At 49.3% G+C, this 19651-nt stretch overlaps 1 protein-coding gene across 1 annotated transcript in view; it reads right to left on the reverse strand.

Moving 5' to 3' along the window:
• Positions 1 to 19651, reverse strand: part of GHR (growth hormone receptor) — a 229859-nt gene that overhangs the window by 108172 nt on the left and 102036 nt on the right. The window contains exon 2 of the mRNA XM_036280505.1: positions 13690 to 13770. Within this exon, the coding sequence (XP_036136398.1) occupies positions 13690 to 13759 (70 nt within the window). The 5' untranslated portion in view covers positions 13760 to 13770. The remainder of the gene's footprint in view (positions 1 to 13689; positions 13771 to 19651) is intronic.

The raw sequence follows: 19651 nt of genomic DNA on the forward strand, positions 1-19651 counted from the left end.
GTAGGTTTCAAGTGTACAATTCTATGACACATGATCTGTGTACTGCACGGTTGCTGTGACTCACTAGGTTATTCTAGATGCGTTAGCCAGTGCAGAGCTCAGCCGACTGGTGCTTTCTTGTCCCAGATCCCCTCTTTCAACAAGGCAGCCTGAGCTAGTTTACTTTGGCAGCTACATTGTAACAGTTCAGTTACCTTGTACATGCAACCAACCAGATAACAGTCAAGTCTCTTAGAGGACTTGCTGTAAGCCAGGACTTCCACTTCCTCCATGTGTGGAGTTGCTTTTTTAAAAACCTAGACACAGGACTTGACATTTATCCCTATGCAATTGTGTCTGGGTTGTTTTGGCCTTTGGTGGTTTGACTACAGTAGGCTGTCAAGACATCCTGAATCTCACATCTGTCACTGAGCACATTAGCTACCCTGGGTTTTGCATCAGCAGATTTGGTTAGCAGGTTTGGTTAGCCTGCCTTCCCTGTCTTCACTCTAGTAAATGATTAAAAAAAAAAAAAAAAAAAAAAAAAGCACAGGAGGAGAAGGTCTATCACCAGGGCTTAGTATGAAAGAATCTCTTGCAGTGCCCAGCTGGTGTGGCTCAGTGGACTGAGCATCGTCCCATGGACTGAGAGGTCTCAGTTCAATTCCCAGTCAGGGCACATGCCTGGGTTGTGGGCTTGATCCCCAGTAGGGGGCGTGCAGGAGGCAGCCGATCAATGTTTCTCTCTCATCAATGTTTCTCTCTTTCTCTTTCCTTTCCCCCCTTTCTAAAAAATCAATAAAAACATACTTTTAAAAAAAGAAAGAATCTCTTGCAGGGTATCATGTCTATATGCAAGAAATGCTAAAAAATATTTTTGGAGTTAAAAGAGACAGATTAGATTTTTTTTCTGTAAAGTTTTATTAATAGATGAGCAACTGAGTTTAGGGAAATTAAGAGCTTTTGCCCATACCCACAGAGCACATTACTGATAGAGCTGAATTCATAACCCAGAGTTGCACACTGGTTCATGTGTCTTCCCTCTACCCCACCGGATGGTACTGCTAACGGCAAAGAAGACATCCCAACTGGGTTTTTTTTTTGTTTTGTTTTTAGTTTTTTAAATAATGAATTTTTTATTGTGGACAGAATTACAGCTGTCTCCCATTTTCCTCTCCTTTGCCCCCCTCCACACACCCCCCATGGGCTATGCATATACACATATAAATTCTTTCATTAATCTCTTCCTGTTTCCCCCTCCCCACGGAGATCTCAAGTCTCTTCCATGCATCCAAGTCTCTGGACCTATTTATTGGTCAGTTTATTTTGTTCATTAGATTCCACATATAAGTGACGTCCTGTGATTGTCTTTCTCTGACTGGCTTATTTCCCTTGATACAATTTTCTTTTCTGACAATTTGCTTTTCTCCTAGAGAAGCAACACAAAAAAGAAATTCCCATGAATGGAAGACTTTTGTTTTCATAAGCTTGGTTTCACTCCCACTGACTCACATGGGCAAATCCTATCAGAAAAAGAAATGGTATAAGAACAATGTCATGTCCAACACAAGTCCTGCAGGCAAAACACAGAACGTTAAGCCTGTGAGGATGGGACCTGCTCTGGGTAACAGGGCGCGGGGGTCAGGGCTGCAGCAGGCCAGTGGGGAGCAGGCAGCTGCCCTCGGACACCTCTGCCCTCGTGCATAAGCCGGAAGGGACCCAGAAAGGCAAACCAAGAGCGGACCCCATAGGCAGTCCTTGGCCCTCCCGAGGACAATGCGGGTGGCACCTCAGGGTGTTGCTCTGTGCCCTGGGAGGTACTGTTCATGAAGCTGTCTTTTCAAAGGCGAAGACATGGCCCCGTCCCCTCAAATCTTGGCTATTGATTTAGCTTCAGGAAGAGATGCCCATTTGCTTTGAGGAAATGACCCACACCTCGTAACCTCGTAAGTTTTATGTATCACATATGTACATACCCATAAATAACACATACTGATCATTTTCTATATCACAGATAGACATACCCATATATAATATATATACACACAAATGTAACACACACACACATATACATAGTATGAAATAATGATGTCCAACACTGAGAGTATAAATGCTCCATTAACCTTAACGAATCTGACTCTTAGGGAATTGACAGAGGGCTCCCTGGAATCACCACCTGTCTTTTTGACATAACCACGATCACGTGAAACACATGCAGCGTCCATCCGGCCGCTAACGTCCAGCCTGCAGAGGTGGCGCTGTAATTAGTTCGCCGCCGCGGGAATCCCAGGCCACGGAGCCCGTGGGGTGTGCTCTCTGTCTGGGTCAGGCTGCCGGGGCTGCACTTGCTCTGTTGCTCCACCAGTTATGTAAACTAGTTACACAATTGTTCCCGGTGTCCTCACCTAGAACAGGGTAATAATGGAACTTTCCTCTTAGCATTGCTGTGGGGATTAACTGAGGGATTAAGTATAAAGCAGTTACAACTGGAGCCGCCAAAACGCTCCTAGTATTATGGTCATCCACTGGTTTTAGTTCTGTCTCCCACATCCCCAGTGTGCCTGGTGGCTTAGCTGGGGGCCCCAGGCTCCTGGCGTGATGTCTGTCACAGGAAAAATGCTCAGTGAATGATCAGTGAACTGACTCACCCAGTATCACCCCAGCGTCCGTCACCTCACTACAGACCCACCTGCTGAACTCATCAGATTTAAACTGATCAGTATGAGAAGCTCAAGAACTAGATCGGCGAGGTTGAGCAACCCTGTCCCCTGAACATTCACTCTTACAATTATTACTATAGCAGTCTCGTGGTTTAGTTCTGTCGCTGAAAACACCTTAAACAGTCGAATCATCTTCTAGGCCGTTTTCCGGACTCATAATTCAAATTACTGTAGCTTCTTTTACTTCCTTATGCAACTGAACGGCTTCTGTGAGGCATATATTGTTATAAATCCTGTTCTGCGTGTCCGTTTAGTTCGCATGTTTGTTTAGGCCTCAAGGTGGGTAGTAACTCAACTTGAAGCCAAGAGAAGTTACCAGTTGTAGAAAACGTGTGTGCCTTTCCTGTGTGATCTCAACAGGTGAATTACTGGTGTTGCCTTCTAATGGCTTTACACAGTTCTTTTCCTCCCATTGAGCAGACAAGAACACTGAGGCCAGAGAGTGTAAGAAACTACCAAGGCCGGTGTCGCCGACGCTGCCAGTGCTTTGCTGACGTGTCCCCTGAACCGTTTCTGTGCACTGGCTCCCCGTCACCCCAGCACCCAGCACTGTGTCTCCGCCGGCTGCCCACAGGCCGCTGGAGCCAACTTGATCTGTACTTGGAGAATGGACAGGGTCCAGGAACTTCCCTCCTCCCGAGGTGAGCCCTGACCGGGACAACCCAAAACACTGCTTCCGAAGGCACAGACACAGAGACGCAGCCTGCCACGCGGCCCGCCACGCAGCCACCACGGAACGTGACTGGGCATCGCGTCCTTGCTTGGTTTCTCGACTTGTGTCACTTCCCTACTCCCCTGTTAGTTTCTAACTGGAACATTTTCAAATAACTTATTTTCATTTGGATCCTTGTCCCAGCATCTGGCTTCTGGGGAACTCAAGCTAAAAAAAAAAAAGGCAGAACTGGGATTCAAACCCAGTTCTTACAAAGTCCAAGCCTGATGCTCCGGAATCCCAGATGACTGCTTTTCCTGGCCAGGGCAGAGCAGAAGGAAACAGTCAGATGTGGCCACTCCAGAGGCTGGCTTGCTGGCCTGCTCTCCCCACATCTCTGCGCACCGGCCAAGGGGATCCTGACCACCCTCTCCTCCTCTCCATGGCTCCTCCATGGCTCCCGATCCCCTCCGATGTCTAAGCTGCTGGCTGCTCCCAGGGGGTGACAGCCTAGTGGGATCACCGCAGCAGGGGACACGATGCACAGCCCTTCACACGCACACCCCGCCGAGCTCTCGGCCGCTCACTGCAGAGACGGAGCGGCAGCCCCCGCAGCGGTTACTGCGTGCCAAGTGTGGGTTCGCGTGGCCAGTCTCCCCACTCCATCGTTCCCTTCCGCCTTCTGCTGTAAGGGGTTGGTGGATCTACCGCAACCACCATGAAGAAATCACCTCTCCCAATCCAACAGGGAATAGTTTCATTTTAGGTACAACTCATGTTAATGAAAGTGCTTAATATCCTTCTATTTGTGTCTTTAATATTCTTCTATTTTCTCCTTAAAGCAAGCTTTTCAGACCTAAGAATACAGGCTTCTCGCACCGTCCAAGAAAATAAGGCAGTGGGGTCACACTAGGGGCAGCGAACTCTCTTTCGCACTCACACCTGCTCTGTAAGCGTGAGCCCGACAGGCAGACTCGCAGGAGACGCGGGAAGCTCACCTGGCCCCCTCCGTTCCTCACAGGAGCTTTCTAGGACGTCGGGCTTGGACGTAGCTGCAGAGGGAGCAGCGCTGGTCGACCGTGCTGATGAGGTTCAGGGCAGACACCCAGAGAGTGCGGTGCTGGCACGCTCACGCGGGGAGCTGGCCACAGCGACACACCAGCGTGCGACCCGGCCAGGGGCGGCTGAGCACGGCACATCCGTGCTTTGCTGCATTCTGTTCTCTGAAAGCTGATCTGGCCAGATGGTGCCTTGACGCGGGGCAGGGCTTTGACCAACGTCTCCCCACTCCCCGCTGCCACACGGCCATCAGGACATCCCTTCGTTAGCTCTGCTGCAGGAAAGCACGGTGCCTCTGCTCCAGCCAGAGAAGCAGCTGGCCAATGGCTGGACGCAGGAGGAGGTGTCCTCCGTGTCAGCCGCAAAATGGTCCTTCCCGAAAAAATGACCTCTCACTTTGGGGGAAGCCAAGGCTCCCCCAAATGGAGCATGGTAAATATCACCAATTCAATCTCCACTAATGTGGATTTATTAATACGTACACATGGCCATCTGGGGGCCAAAGACTCTACTCCTTATTTCTCCTTGTACAAATTCGCAATGTCCTCTTAAAGATTAGAGGACGCACAGAATAATCACGTTTTCATATTCAGATATTCAGAAATCAAGGATGATATCAATATAACTTTAGCTTTTAATTTTGAGAGTTTCACACTTCAAGATGGACTCTCATTGGAAATGGGAATGAGGTTGGGAAAACGGGTCCAGCTATTCATATGATTCTTAATCAGGGTCTTTCATAATCTCAAGTCCAATGTCCAAAGGGGCAGAGAAAACGTGGATTTGAAATGTGCAGGCCTCATGATACCTCACTATGTCTGTCAATATTTGAGGGGATTTAATCAGGTAGGTGGGGCGCAGAGAAAGATGATGTCAGGGGGCTGGTGCTGGGTGACTTGTTTGTTCAGTGCAGGATGGTGGCCAAGGGGCTGGTGCACGGGGTACAGTTTAGTCACCTGGAAAAGGCTGATGAGACTTAGGACGGGCATCAGGTCCCAGGCATGGGTGACGAGGGCAGAGTTCTGGTCCTGTTGGCATCTGGAGTGTGTAGTGAGAAAACGACAGGGCGAGCCCACAGGTCAGGGCTTGTGCAGGGCACAGGGATGTGTAGGGGTTCCTGGAGGCCGCTGCTTCTGGACTGTACAGTGCGCAGCTGTTTCCAGACCCCCCCCAACGGAAGGGGCTCCTAGTTCACCCAGTCCTGGTTAGGACTAGAGACAGCACGAGTGACAGTTGTGGGGTGTGATTGGGAAAGTCTCAGGTCAGGATTTAGATGCTGATTCATTCATTCCCTCAACGAATCAACAGGATCTACTCTGTGTGTCAGGATGCCCGAGGACAGGGATACAGGGATGCAGAAAGAATCCTCATGGGTTTGAACGTCTAGTGAGTTTTAAATCCACAGCAGTTGCCTGGCTGGTGTGGCTGAGTGGTTGAGCATCGACCCAGGCACCAAGAGGTCGCACCAGTCCATTTCGGGGTCAGGGCACATGCCCAGGTTGTGGGTCCGATCCCCAGTGGGGGACATGCAGGAGATGGCCAGTTGGTGTTCTCTCTCATCAATGTTTCTCCTCTCTCTCCCCCCCTTCCTCTCTCTCTAAAAGTCAATAAAGAAAAAAATAAATTAAATAAATTTGTAACACTTTATAGCATAGGATATGCAGTGGTCATTTTGTCAATCACTTGGGAAAATTTAAATTGCATGTACTTCAAGCTCCATCCATCCTCTGTCACACAACTAAAACACAGATGTCATGACAATTTCATTTAGAAGAGGGACACACCAGACATGTCACCTCCCTTCCTCCTCTCGCCCTCCCCCCACCTATCCTGTGTCCAGTCTCTTGGTAAGAGCATCTTTAGCAAAGCCGGAAACATGTCCCTCTGCAGCTGGGACGTGGCCCACCACGCTGACACCCACCAGCCTGCCCTGGAGACGTAACGCAGACACCGTAATGAGCTAAGGTCAAGGCTTCAGGCCAGTAAGTTGTTATGGAAACCGAAACAGATTCCTGGTGGATGACTCTGGTGAAATAGCATGGATTCGCTTTGAACAGATTTGGGAAACAGAAAACTTGGACCCGCCGCCGAGGCTGCAGAAGCGCTCGGAGCCCTGGGCCTCCGGTCTGCGCAGTGAGGCGGCGGACAGGGCGCCCCTACTCTGTGTCTAGGGGAAGCCGCATCGGACTTCAGAGCGTGTTTATGTTCCCGTGACCACCCCTCCAGGCTTCCCGGGACCGACGAGGAGGAAGCTTTGCTGTGGGTTTGACAAGACACTGTTGAGAGCATTCCTTATTTTTTTTTCCTTTATTGATTTTAGAGAGAGAGGAAGTGAGTGGGAGAGAGAGAAACATCGATGAGAGAGAACATCGACTGGCCGCCTCCTGCATGCCCCCCACTGGAACTGGGCTCACAACCTGGGCGTGTGTCCTGACCTGGAATCGAACCAGCGACCTCCTGGTGCCTGGGTCGAAGCTCAACCACTGAGCCACACCGGCCGGACGAGAGAGCATTCCTTACACAGCCGTGGGAACTACTTACTAGAACAGCCAGGTGGGCAAGGGGATGCCGGGCCACTTCTGAAGGTGAGGTGTCCTTGGGGTGGTGGCTGCCGTGCCTGTGCCGGAGGACAAGTCAGGTGCCACGTGCACGGCTAGGCTACAAGGAGCAGGGGCTGGCCTTCAAAGATGCCTTCGCCGATGGCTCTGAAACGCCGAACATTCTTTACCACAGAGATCAAGGTTGAGTTTAAACAAAACCAGCTCTGGGAAAATAACCACTGACTGAAATTCACAGCGAGGAGAACGTCACCAACCCCAGGGTCTTCCCGAGAGGTTCGCCCGGGGAAAGCGGGGCGAGGAAGGGGCGCTGGCCCCTGGCTGTGGAGGGTGGTCTCAGGCAGGAGCCGGCTGGCCGGCCGGCGACAAGCTGGCGTGGACTTCTGTGCAGATGAACGTGTGCCAGTCATAAACCGGATGCAAGAATCCGGGCGTGTCCGTGAGCGAGAGCTGCGGCCAGCGACACGTCCAGTGTCAGCCTCGTTCCTGTTTCCCCACGACCGAAGCCCCAGGGTAGGCGACTGAACCAGAGGTGTGGCGACACTTTGCGTCTCAAGATTGGCTTGTCCCGTACCGGGGCGATCTAAGGCGAAGACGGGAAATGCGGCCGATCGGTGGCACACGTGCTTCGGTTCGGACAGCCAAGGTTCGGACTGTTCTCGAGTGGTCCCGGTCCTTTTGTTACCACTGGTTCACACTGCCAGCTGCTTTGTGGGGTGAGTCACTTAGCCACTGTGTGGGCCTTGCCGACCCCCCGACTCTGCCCAGTGCACAGCTTTGCTGCTCTCAACTCATCCTGTATGTATGTTATACTGCACTCGATGAGGTAAGCACATACTCCAGCGATGATGAAAACATCTGGGGGTACAGACTTCACGGGGAGGAGGCTCGGGCCTGTGTCTGGGCTGTGAGCCCCCCGCAGCCTACGGCCTGCCGTCACACTGCAGAGGCGAGCGCCGGCTGTGGGAGCCGGGCTGGGCACAGACAGGTGTTCTGGGACCTGGTGCAGGTAAGGGGCTCAGGTCTTCTCCGTCCCCTCCCCTGCAGAGCTGTCTCGTGCAAGTGCCACCTGCTAGCAGGTTGAGCGTGTTCCAGGACATCGCTGGAGTGTAGTGAGTCATTGCTGATGTCGATACTATCAACTAGAAATGTGGAAACTTCGCAACGGCTGGAGTAAGAAATCTCTGAACGCAGTCAAAACCCCACATGTAACTGGACTCCAAGTGCCAGTGACCCATGTCCTCGATGTCTGTCTGCGGTCCATGCACTTTTCACCACCACGGTCACACTTACATCATCTCCCGCCTGGCCCATTACAAGCACCTTCCTCTGCACTCAGCCCCCTCAAGTTCACGCTTATTCTCTGACTAGTATGACTTCCAAGATGAAAATTGAACAGTGTTAGTGCCCTGCTTAAAACTCCTCTGTAGCCCTGGCCGGTTTGGCTCAGCGGTTAGAGCGTCGCCTGCGGTCCGGAGAGACCCGGGTTCAGTTCCCGCTAAGGGCACGTACCTCGGTTGCAGTTTGTCCCCGGCCCTGGTTGGTCGTGCGGGTGGCAGCCACTCGATGTGTCCCTTTCACATGAATGTTTCTCTCTCTCTCTCTCTCTCTCTCTCTCTCCCCCTCCCTCCCACTCTATCTGTGCAAAAAATGGAAAAATGTCCTCGGGTGAGGATTTAAAAAACAACAACAAAAAAAAACCTCCTCTGTAACCTAAGGGGACCAGAATTAAATGGTGCTTATTTGTCTGTCTGCTTTTCTACAGGCCATGGGCTTCTTAAAGGAAAAAATAAATTTAAAACTCCCCCTTGAATCCATAACCGTGCTCGGTGAAATCTTGCCGAGTGTCCTGTGTCATCATCTCCAGAGGTCTACGCTCGTGCCTTCCACGGGCACCATCGAGACAGACAAGACCAGAAGCTCCGTAACTGGCTGCTGTGACCTGCTCACGCCCAACGTCAAAGCCGTCCGTGATCCTAGGGGGACAGGGTGACGCAGGGCGGCTGAGGGGTTTGGACTCAGGCCCTGGCACTAGAAGACACTGTAAGGTTCCCCCTGGCCTTTGGTGACGGCAGAGATGGCATCGCTCTGAAGCTCCACGGCATGTCCCGCTGCACCCAGTGAATGGAACGCCTTGCACTGTTTGTCCCTCCTTGGACACACTGAACGGGCACGCTCTTTACTGCTTACCCCTACACCGTGACCCCAGTGCTTGACCTAGATCCTGGGTGTCTTGGCAACCCCTCGGGGCTCCATGGAGCCTCACTGTAAGTGAGTTTCTTCAGAAAAAAGAGATGTCCTTTTAGAGAGCCATTTTCTGTCTGTCCGCAGTAAGGCCAGAGGTGGCTTTCTCTTCACGGAGTGCTGTGTCCGTTTGCAGAGCTTTGTGGACATGTTCCGGGATGTGCAGAGAACAGCATTCTGGGGATCCCGCTTCCCTCAGGACATGGCCTCTCACTCCTCGTTCAAGTTTCTTATCTTGAGAGGAACAGAACCTTTTAACTTTACCGTGGTAAGATGCTAATCATGTGCTGTGCCTGCAAGCCACACCGAACACATTTTTATTTCATATTTGAGATGATATTTATATATAGTGTGTGTATTGATACACACATAGACATAACACATTATATGTACATGTTAAATGCTGTATATAAATATTACACATACATGCACACAAATGATGTTCTATTATGAGCTTTGCACTTTTTAAACAAATATGTTTTTATTGTTTTGTTCTTTTTAGAGAGAAGAAGGGGGGAGAGGGAGAGAGAGAGAGAGAAGAGAGAGACAGAGAGAGAATGAGAGGGACAGAGAGAGAGAGAGAGAGAGAAGCATCTATGAGAGAGATGGACCGGTTGCCTCCTGCACACCCCCTTCTGAGGATCAAGCCCACAACCCAGACATGTGCCCTGACTGGGAATCAAACCCGGATCTTTCAGTCCAAGGAATGATGCTCAATCCACTAAGACACACCGGTAAGAGCTTAGCACTTTTGGCCAGCACACAATTTTGAGAAAAACCACGACTTTCAGGATATGGTGCGTATTTTCTCTCGTGTCTTCCTCTCCAAAGAGTAGCCATGCTTCAAGGCCCAGCAAGAGTTGCCTTCTCCATGAAGCGCTTACCACCTGGAGACCTTCTAGAACTGAACTCAGATCTATTGACCTAAGTTTACTTCCCAAGGGAATAGTTACAAAACAGTGTTCATGTACCACATACTCTGGCCAAGTGAATCCTTCCACACAGTAGGAGTTCCAGAAACATCTGCTGGGTCCTGAATGTGTGAAATGGGACATGCACTGTCTTGTATAGCACCCTGCCCACAGCAGAAACCCCGTCCCTCACGAACTGTTCTCCACGACACCTCGCATCCACCCCTGTGCACATCTGTTCATGGTGTTCCCTCATCACACCAGCTACTGCCCCTGCTCTCTCAGACTCTAGTCCTAACCCAGTATTCCAGCATCTAGGGCTCTCTCTGCGTCACCGCAGCCGGCTGCGACCCTCCTCTCCCCACTCTTAGAGTGCTCTGGGGCTACCACTTCCGCAGTCCGGAGACCCTTTCTCATAGACACTGCCTCTTACCATAATTCTTTGTGTATAACCTCATCTCTTCAGTCACGGTAAGTTCTTTGAGGGGAGAATCCCTGTATTCCTCACAGCCCTAAATTCAATCTTTGAAAATAGAAAGCTCTGAAAAAAATATCTGTACACTGAATTGGTTGAATTAAACAGTCCAGTCCACCTTGAGTTATTCTTTTTCAGAGCAGCTTGACCATTACCATTCATCACACAATCTAGACCTCAAAGCGATCCAGTCTCTCAATTTCTAGAAGTTCCTCAAGTCCCAACTAGACTGAACTTTTTCAGGACAGGCCTGCTCCCACCTCCGGGTGCTGAGGGCAGAGAGGATGCTCAGTTGTGGACCGATGGAAACAGAGTGGATGAGAACTCCTTTAGAACAGGCGTGCCTCGGAAGGATATTTATGTGCAGCACATCTGCAAACACGTTCCTTGTTAAATTCGTCTTCCTTCCCAGAAGCAGCAGTTTTGATGCGGCCAGTTGACAATTCGACCTCATGAGGCATTGCTGGTCTCCCTGATTTTGGAGTAAGATATCTCCCTGAGCCCAGGGTGAAGGATGAGATGAGAAAGCATCTATTGCAACACTTCAGCTAACACAATGGTAGCACTGTTCGGTGTTTAGTTCTTGTAAATTTCCCATAGGGCAATTAGACTTAATATAATAGCCTCTGGGGGCCAGTATATTTCTAGTTGCTCATCTGCCCAGGCAAGAAAATCCCTGCTCAACACTTCAAGTGCCAACCTTCCCCAGGCACACAGACCTGTCAGCTTCTACCAACTCCTGGGCAACTTTTCTTCAGGTGACGCTTCCCAGATCCCTTACTCAGCAGAGCCCCATCTTTTATTGACCAAACAGAATTGCAATGAATGGCTGGTGACATACAGTAGTGTGTGTGTGTGGATTTTTTTTTTTTTTTTTGGATCCTCACCTGTATTTTTAATCTACCTCGTACAATGGGAGGGAAAACAAAAATAAAATGGTTTGGCTACAATCTGGACCTAGCAGGAAAAGAAACACATGGCTCATGAATGCTATCTGACATTTAATCCGCAACCTATCATGGGATCGCTTTGGCCAAATCCACCAGATAAATGGCCAGAACTGCGCGCTCATGTTCAAACATGCTCATCGACACCTTCTTCCAGAAACATCAGGCGCCATCCTCAACTATCCCTGGCCGTTGGACGGTGGAACTCGGGGGTAGCCACCTCCTTCACAGGCCTTTGGTTAGCCGCTAAGAGGAAAAAAAAGGAGGAAGAAGAAACGTGTTCCTTTGCTACATTAATTACTATGTGCAAGTCCTGGCAAGCTGCCTGGTTGGTGTTTACTATAAACCACTGCATTTTTTAATGCTCTAATGTTCCTCCCAAAGAAACAAAGCAAACAAAAAAACGACCAGAAAGCCAAAGGGCATGGGGAAGCCAGAGAATGGTGGTGTTTTCTCCACTTTCCGTAGGAAGCGAAAGGTTTATGTCAAAAGCTAAAAGGCCAAAGCAGCTGAAATAGATGCTCTTCGCAGACTCTCCAGGTCTAAAACGTAACTTGAGCTCTCGTCTTTCGTCTTTTGGCTGGGGATACATTTTTAAAGCTACATCTTTAAAGCTTTCCTTTGCCATGCTTCTCATTTCACAGGTTTTACAAATTCCTCCAGCCTTGCCCAGTGGCGTGAAAGTCACCTTAGTGAAGAAGGTGGAGATTAAACCACTGTGATTTCAGAATAGCAGAGGACCTCGGCTGCAATTCTTTGGCTCGGGACCAGGGTCTAAAACCAGCCATGGGAAAAGCTGCTGAAACGGAGCCTGTGATTCCTTCCATGTTTGACTTGCACAATGTTGACATTATAACACCAGAGAGACTCAAAAATATTTCAAACAATGATGACTTCTTTTCTATAAATATTTTAAAATTGCTTTAAAAGATAAAATAACATATTTTACCTTTCTTGTTCCCTTAGTTACCCTAGTCGCCCTCGGCAGCTCACTACTGTGGATTTATTTTGGGCTCAAAGGTCAGGGAGGACATCTGAAGGCCCTACCTCTGTTCTGAAACTCTGTCTTCCGACATGCGCTGCCCAGTGGGTCGAGGGGCTCAGCTACTCTTAAAGCGACAGCTGAGTGTGGTCACAGCCCAGGAGAAGCAGATTGCTTCTTTCCTCTGCGGAAGCCCAAGCCAGGAAGAAAATCAAATACTCAAGACCATCTTTTCAGAAGTCCCCCAGCCCTGGCCGGTTTGGCTCAGCGGTTGGAGCGTCGGCCTGCGGTCCAGAGAGACCCGGGTTCGGTTCCCGCTGGAGGCACGTACCTCGGTTGCAGTTTGTCCCCGGCCCTGGTTGGGTTGCGCGGGTGGCACGATGTGTCCCTTTCACATCGATGTTTCTCTCTCTCTCTCTCTCCCTTCCACTCTATCTGAACAAAATATGCAAAACTGTCCTCTGATGAGGACAAAAAAAAAAAAAAAAGTGGAGTCCCCATCCCTTTATGAGCACGGTTTTCTTTCTGGGCAGGAACATCCTGCTCACTTCCTTTCATGACCCTTTCTATTCCATGACTTCTGCTCTGAGACATACGTTGACTCGATCACCTCTTCCACCAGGAAGAGGGTAACACAGGGAAGAACTGCAGAGACGTCAGCTCTGGAAGCTGAGCACCATTTCAGGTGTCCCTTCCTTCCAACCTAGCCAGATGCAATCACCCAGAGAGTAAGAGGTGACATTGACTTGAAACCCGCAATTTCCACTCTCAGAGAATATGAGGAGGAGGCCTGAATTCTGAGCTCGGCAAACAGGCTCTGGTCCCCTTAGTCACAGAGGAGCTAAGTGATCAGTAGGTTAATAACCCTTCAGTGTAATTTCAGGATCTTTCCTGGAGCCTGAGGAGCCAGAGATCTGGCTCACAATCCCATAAATGCCCTCACAATCACATTTATTTTTGACGCGAAAACACCAGAAGTCTTCCCTGTAAAACATCCGCAGAAAAGTCCTCTGAATTTATGACTTTAAAGATAAGCTTCCTATTTGCTGTTACTTACAACTTAATACATTTTGATTAAATCATCCAAAGAACTTAGATTTGACGAATAAAGTCCAGTGTTATTTCAAAGTGCTGTGGGTGGGAACGGGAAGACAGAACTCACCTTCACTCCCAGAAAAAGCGTTGCCGGAGCCAGCCACCGCCAAGGTCAACAGCAGCTTCCAGAGATCCATACCTGTAGGACCTGCAATCACACAAAGAGCAAACGGTGAAGCCAACTAAAAGCAGACCATTATCATCAAACACCATTTAAAGACTGTTTAACCTGTGCTGAGCCCACAGCACGTCTGTTCTCGAACAAACGGTCGTCATCTTCCAACGCCCAGAGTCTCCCCGTGTCGTGTACTTTTCACGGGAGACAAGCAGGTTGTAATAAATTTCACTTCCTGTGGCCTCAGGAAATAACACTGACACTAGAGATTTGCACATCCTGGCTACAGAACCACACACACAGATGACCCCCACGCACTGCTCCAGAAAACTGGGCCTGTGTGGTTCGCTTTGATTGGAACCGCAAATAGAATAACCTGTCACCAAGCAAAGGGCCGTAAAAGAAGAAGTAAAACAACCCATTGTAATAGTAAAACTTCTCTGAGTGTGTGTCCCAGTGAACAAAGGAGCTCAATTAACACTCAAAGACTGAGCTAATAAACGGGCTCAGGAGGTTTAGCTGGAGGGCGGCAGAAAGGAGAAGGCGAGAAGCAAAGAGAAACAGAAGCTGTGGGCTGCCGCAGGGCCTCCCCCAGCATCCTCCTGGGTTTAAGAAGCTTTAGGAGGGTCCTGGCCGGTTTGGCACAGTAGTTCGAGCCTTGGCCCGCAGACCAAAGAGTCTCGGGTTTGATTCCGATCAGGGGCATGTACCATGGTTGTGGTTTGGACCCTAGCCCTGGTTGGGGTCCTGTGGGGGGTGGAGTGGGGAGGATTAAAAAAAGAAGCTTTAGGAGGAATGTGAACACCTGAGGCTCACAGAAGGGTCAGTTCCTGCCTCTAGCCATTTGGAAGCCCAAGTGTGGTCACACCTTGAACCCTCAGTTTGGTGAATGGGGGAGCAGGTCAGCATGCCCCGGCCAGCAGCCACCTTTGCCCAGAGGAAATAAGCTTCTTTGCAATAAATAAACAAGGTGTCCACTTCCAAGATCTCTGACGGGCGAGTTTGGGCTGATTTAAAATGAACTCAGCAGACCGCCCTGTGAGAGCTTATTGCTACATCTGACAACTAATGCCAATATCTCCATAAAACGACAAGTCACTGAGGCGTTACTGATCCCCACACAGGGAGCTCCACCAGGGCCTCTGCTGGCCTCACTGTGTCATTGTCCACTCTCGACAGTGATGAAATCGCCCTTCTCACTACCCCTCACCAGGCTGAAATGATGAACAAGAGTGTTTGTTTTTTGTTTCCAGGGCTAATGGAATGGGGTGGTCCCCGGGAATGGCTGCATGACTGAATAGGGATAAAATGTCTCAGGGTCTACACCTTCCTTTCCAGACAGTGGACAACCCATCATTGTTTTTGTCCCATATGCTTTTGTGTTGTTAAAAGGGTCTCAGAAAACACTTCTCTAGCTAAACAGAATCCCTCCCGGTGTTTGAATACAGATGGGTATGCAGACACGCGGCTGGGTATGCAGACTCGCGGCTGGGTATGCAGACTCGCGGCTGGGTATGCAGACTCTCGGCTGGGTATGCATACACGCGGATGGGTATGCAGACTCGCGGCTGGGTATGCAGACTCGTGGCTGGGTATGCAGACACGCGGATGGGTATGCAGACTCACGGCTGGGTATGCAGACACGCGGCTGGGTATGCAGGAGGACCCCTCGCACACTGCCTCAGGGAGGACTTGATAGGACTGAGAGTGACTGCAGATGAACACACCTCGCCAGCTGAGATGTACAGCACCCACATTTTAAATTCCTAACCGGGAAGACTCTGCCCAACGGCCTGGCATCATACCCACCTACTGTGCCAGTGGGGACCACTGAGTATCTCTCGCTAGGTCCTCCACTCCTCAGTGGATAATTTGAAACCTCAGCAGAAATATAAAGGCTAAATGCAAATATGTTACAGGCTGGAAATGCCATCCGGTTGGTAGCTGAATATTTCCCTTTAAATTCTATTTATTTTAACAAATTTTTATTGATTTTTTAAGAGAGAGCAAGCTAGAAACATTGATGTGAGAGAGAAACATGGATCAGCTGCCTCCTGCACGCCCCCTACTGGGGATCGAGCCTGCAACTCAGGCATGTGCCCTGACTGGGAATTGAACCAGGACCTCTAGGCCCATGCAACGATGCTCAATCCACAGAGCCACACCAGCCAGGCTATTTTTTAAAGCAGGAAAGCGTTGAGGATCTGGACTCTGTAAGAGCGAGTTTCACCCTTCATCCCTCACACACTTAGTGGCAGGTAAAGAAACCTTCCGAGGCACAGGCGCTCTTGATACCAGGTTGCAACAGAGATTCCCAATTTGCAGGTTGCATTTTTCACCCCCTAACTGACTAGGGAAACAAAGAGGTTTGCGTTTCTCAGAAAGGTGCTTGCGCAGGTTTGGAAGTCTCCTCTCTAAGCGACTCAGCGGGACTTGGTGGAGGGCAGCCGCTCCTGAATTTTGCTTCAGGTGAATAGTAGTTACTCCTTCCTGCACCCAAACTTTCGAAAGCTGTGGCCTGCATATGAACTTCATTCCTCCCAGAGTGAGATGCTGGCTATTCCCGACTCTCTCTTAATCTTAGCCTGCACTTCTCCCTCGGCCTTCCACGAACAGCTCCTGCTCCAGATACGCTGATTATCAGAGGAATTCTGATCATTGAGTTGGAGCTTTTGGCAAAGATTTGCAGGAGCCTCAAGGCCAGATTAGATCAGCAGGGGTGAAGGACCAGGGGAACGAACAGATCACAGATTTCATGCTCTCCCTTGGTCCCTGTTGGTGCCTGGGTGACACACACCTCTTGGTGTGCCCCCCTCTTCCCTTGACATAAAAGATGCCTGAATTCTGGCCTCTCTTCAGATGGGTTATCGGAAGCAATAAGGCATCCCCCCATCTTCTTGAGGTGGCACCTTCTCCATCAGTCAACCTTTCCTTACTTCTGACTCGAACGTTCCAAATACCGACCTTTGAAGTGTCCGGCACACAAACTGTGAACCGGTAACAAGCTGATTATCACCATCCCCTATGAGCCAAACATCTGTCCGTAGAAGACATTGCACCTCACAAACAAATAGATAAGAATTCTCCAAAGCAAAATTAACCAGAAATCAGTTTGCGCACTCCTACAGCAAAAAAAAAAAAAAAGGAGGTATTTAAGACTGCCGTTCTCCCACACTGGGCATGAGAACAGGTCACTGCCGCAGCGAGCAAGCACGGGGACCCAGCGCCACTCTCCAACCACAGGTGGGAGCAGAGAAGAGGACAGAAAACGTGGCTGGATTCAGTAAGGGCGGGTTGCTTCCTAGGAGAATAATGCTGTGTCCTGGCACTGTTGCTGGCTCAGGGGGCGGTGACTCCAGAAGCAGCTGCTGCACCCCCCCCCCCCCCAAGAACTCCCTCTAGAGCCATCACACAAGCAGGCCAATGGGCTTTCTGTTTGAGTTCATTGTACGCTGCCCCCTTCTGCTGAGCAGAGCTCCGTGTGGCGGCTTCTAGATGAGAAAACCCTTCTTTATTAGGTTCTAGGTGAGCTAGAACGTCCCATGGAGAGGACAGAGTGCGGAACTTGAACGTAATCCATCAGTGATGTGTCCGCTGTGAGCAGGAGAAAGTCTCTGCACGCCCCTTCCCCACTGCACCAGTCCCAGTAGGCAGGCACCGGCCAGAGGACTACACCAAGTTGTACCTTAGCCTACTGGGTTTTGAAGTTTGCACTATTTTTTCCAGGGAAAATCCCTCTCTAGATTTCTAATGGCATTTGCGCATTCTTTGGCTGTAACCTCATGGCAAGATTTGCATTTGCTGAGGGAAGGCGAGCCTCCACTCTTGCATAATGAAACACACCATTCCCCCTGTCCCAGCCGAGGCCTGCTCCCCTGCCCTCGGGGAGAGCCGGTTGAAAAGCAGTGTGATCCAGCTGGCGTGAGGGTTGATTCTGCAGACTGCCCCGTGGGGGAGGCCTCCACATGAGTTAGGCCTACGATATACCGACTTTTATTTCTTGGCTATAAAACAGTCCATAAACACATGAGAAGAGATGGAGATTGAATATAATATTTCTCCAACATGTTCTAACCAACTCCAGGCAAAGAAAACAATTGGTTCGATTCTCCTCAACTTAAAATTAGCAAGTATTTGTTGCAACGACACACGCCTGTCAGCGCTGTGCAAGGCGCGGAGGCAATGAAGTCATGGTCCCTGACTTCCGGAGTTGGGCAAGATGCGCCCAGGGACCTGGCGGAAGCAGCACTCCTGCAAACGGAAGGTCAGGGTCAGGAAACGGGAGCCACTGGATGGATGGGCTTAAAATTAGGACTAAATGACAAAGAAGATTGTGATAGGTTGGAAAAAGGAAGAGGGTGTGGGCAAACTTTCGTCATGGGTGGAGGCTCGGACAGTGCAGATGGTGGGGGTGTGGGTTTTGATTAGTTCAGGGCAGTAGTCTGAAGGGGCTGGTGAGCTAGAGAACAAGGTTCGGAATTATGAATAAAAGGGAGTAAAATTAGATTGCAACTCATTAATCAGAAACTCACTAGAAGTTTTGGTATAGGTAAATTATGTGCAAAAGTAAAGTTTTCTCAGCAGAAATCTGCCCCTTACACCTTCTTAACTTAGTATGGCTGAGAAATACTGACAAGATGTGGTGATGGCTAGATGGACCCAGGAGATGAGAGAGAGAGAGACATGCCTATCACAAATGACTGAGTACACGGCATACGTGTGACTGCAAGATGGAGCTATCGACAGAAACCAGGGGTTTGGGATCTGAGCTGTTTAGAGGGAGGAGGTCACATGTCTTGGTTACTTGGTGTTCAAGGCAATTATGAGGCTTGTGGAAATGTTAGAAATGTCTGGTGGGCAGTCCAAGGTAGGAGACCCAAGACGGAAAGAGATGTCATTATTGGATTTCAGAGCTATCTACACAGAGACGATAAGGATCAGATTAATTTAATGTGAAGACAACTATTTCCTGAAGAACCCCAAATCACCTTTATTAAAAGTCATATTAAAAAAAAAGATATTAAGCCATATAGGAAAGAATGTGCTCATATCTGGTTTTTAATTTGGCACAGACAAAACGAACCACCGCCCACAACTACCTACACCCTCTGGTTTGTATCAGGTCTTTAAAAGAAAAGTCAAAAGCACTCCTAGAAGTATGATGTTAGTGTATTCATATATGGGAGGAATAAAGTGATAGATTTAGTTGTTGGTAGCCCTGTTAAAGCAAAATACCAAAATGGCAGTTGAATCGATCAGAAATAATGTTTCCCCCAATTTTTGTTTTATTGATCTAGCTATTCTGACACCGAAAAAGCAAGAGCTGATTAAAAAAAAAAATCACCCCAGAAGCAGAACTGTTATGTTGCAAAACCAAGACTCCAGGGCGATAACCAAATAAATGTGTACTTTCTGATGCTGGTATTGACTGCGAATGAAATACTGCAAAATTGAATCTCATTGACTCCCTGGTGATGCTTCTCTTAGACCCAGCAGTGAAAAAGGACAAGGCTAATCCAAAAAGATATCTGAAGTGACACCTTCTAATTAGGCACTCGGTTTGAACCATCTACATTTAAGGTTCTTTGCCCACTTTTGATGGTAGTGGTCATTTGAAAACTGGTCAGTCCCCAAATGCCTGAAGTCAACTTATTTCCTTTTCAATGGTGAGGGAGAAAAGGTTCAGAGACATTATCGATATAACTCTTTTGATGAAATTTTTCTCTTGTCAGCATCCAGTGGGGAATACAGGATGAGAAGGCATTCTAAATGTGTGAGAGATTGGATTGTCCGGCCGGTGTGGCTCAGTGGTTGAGCATCGACCCAGGCACCAATAGGTTGCCGGTTTGATTCCCAGTCAGGACACATGCCCAAGTTGTGGGCTCAGATCCCAAGGCGGGCAGGCAGGAGGTGG

Source organism: Molossus molossus, unplaced genomic scaffold (genome assembly GCF_014108415.1).
Source record: "Molossus molossus isolate mMolMol1 unplaced genomic scaffold, mMolMol1.p scaffold_m16_p_3, whole genome shotgun sequence".
Classification (NCBI taxonomy): Eukaryota; Metazoa; Chordata; class Mammalia; order Chiroptera; family Molossidae; genus Molossus; species Molossus molossus.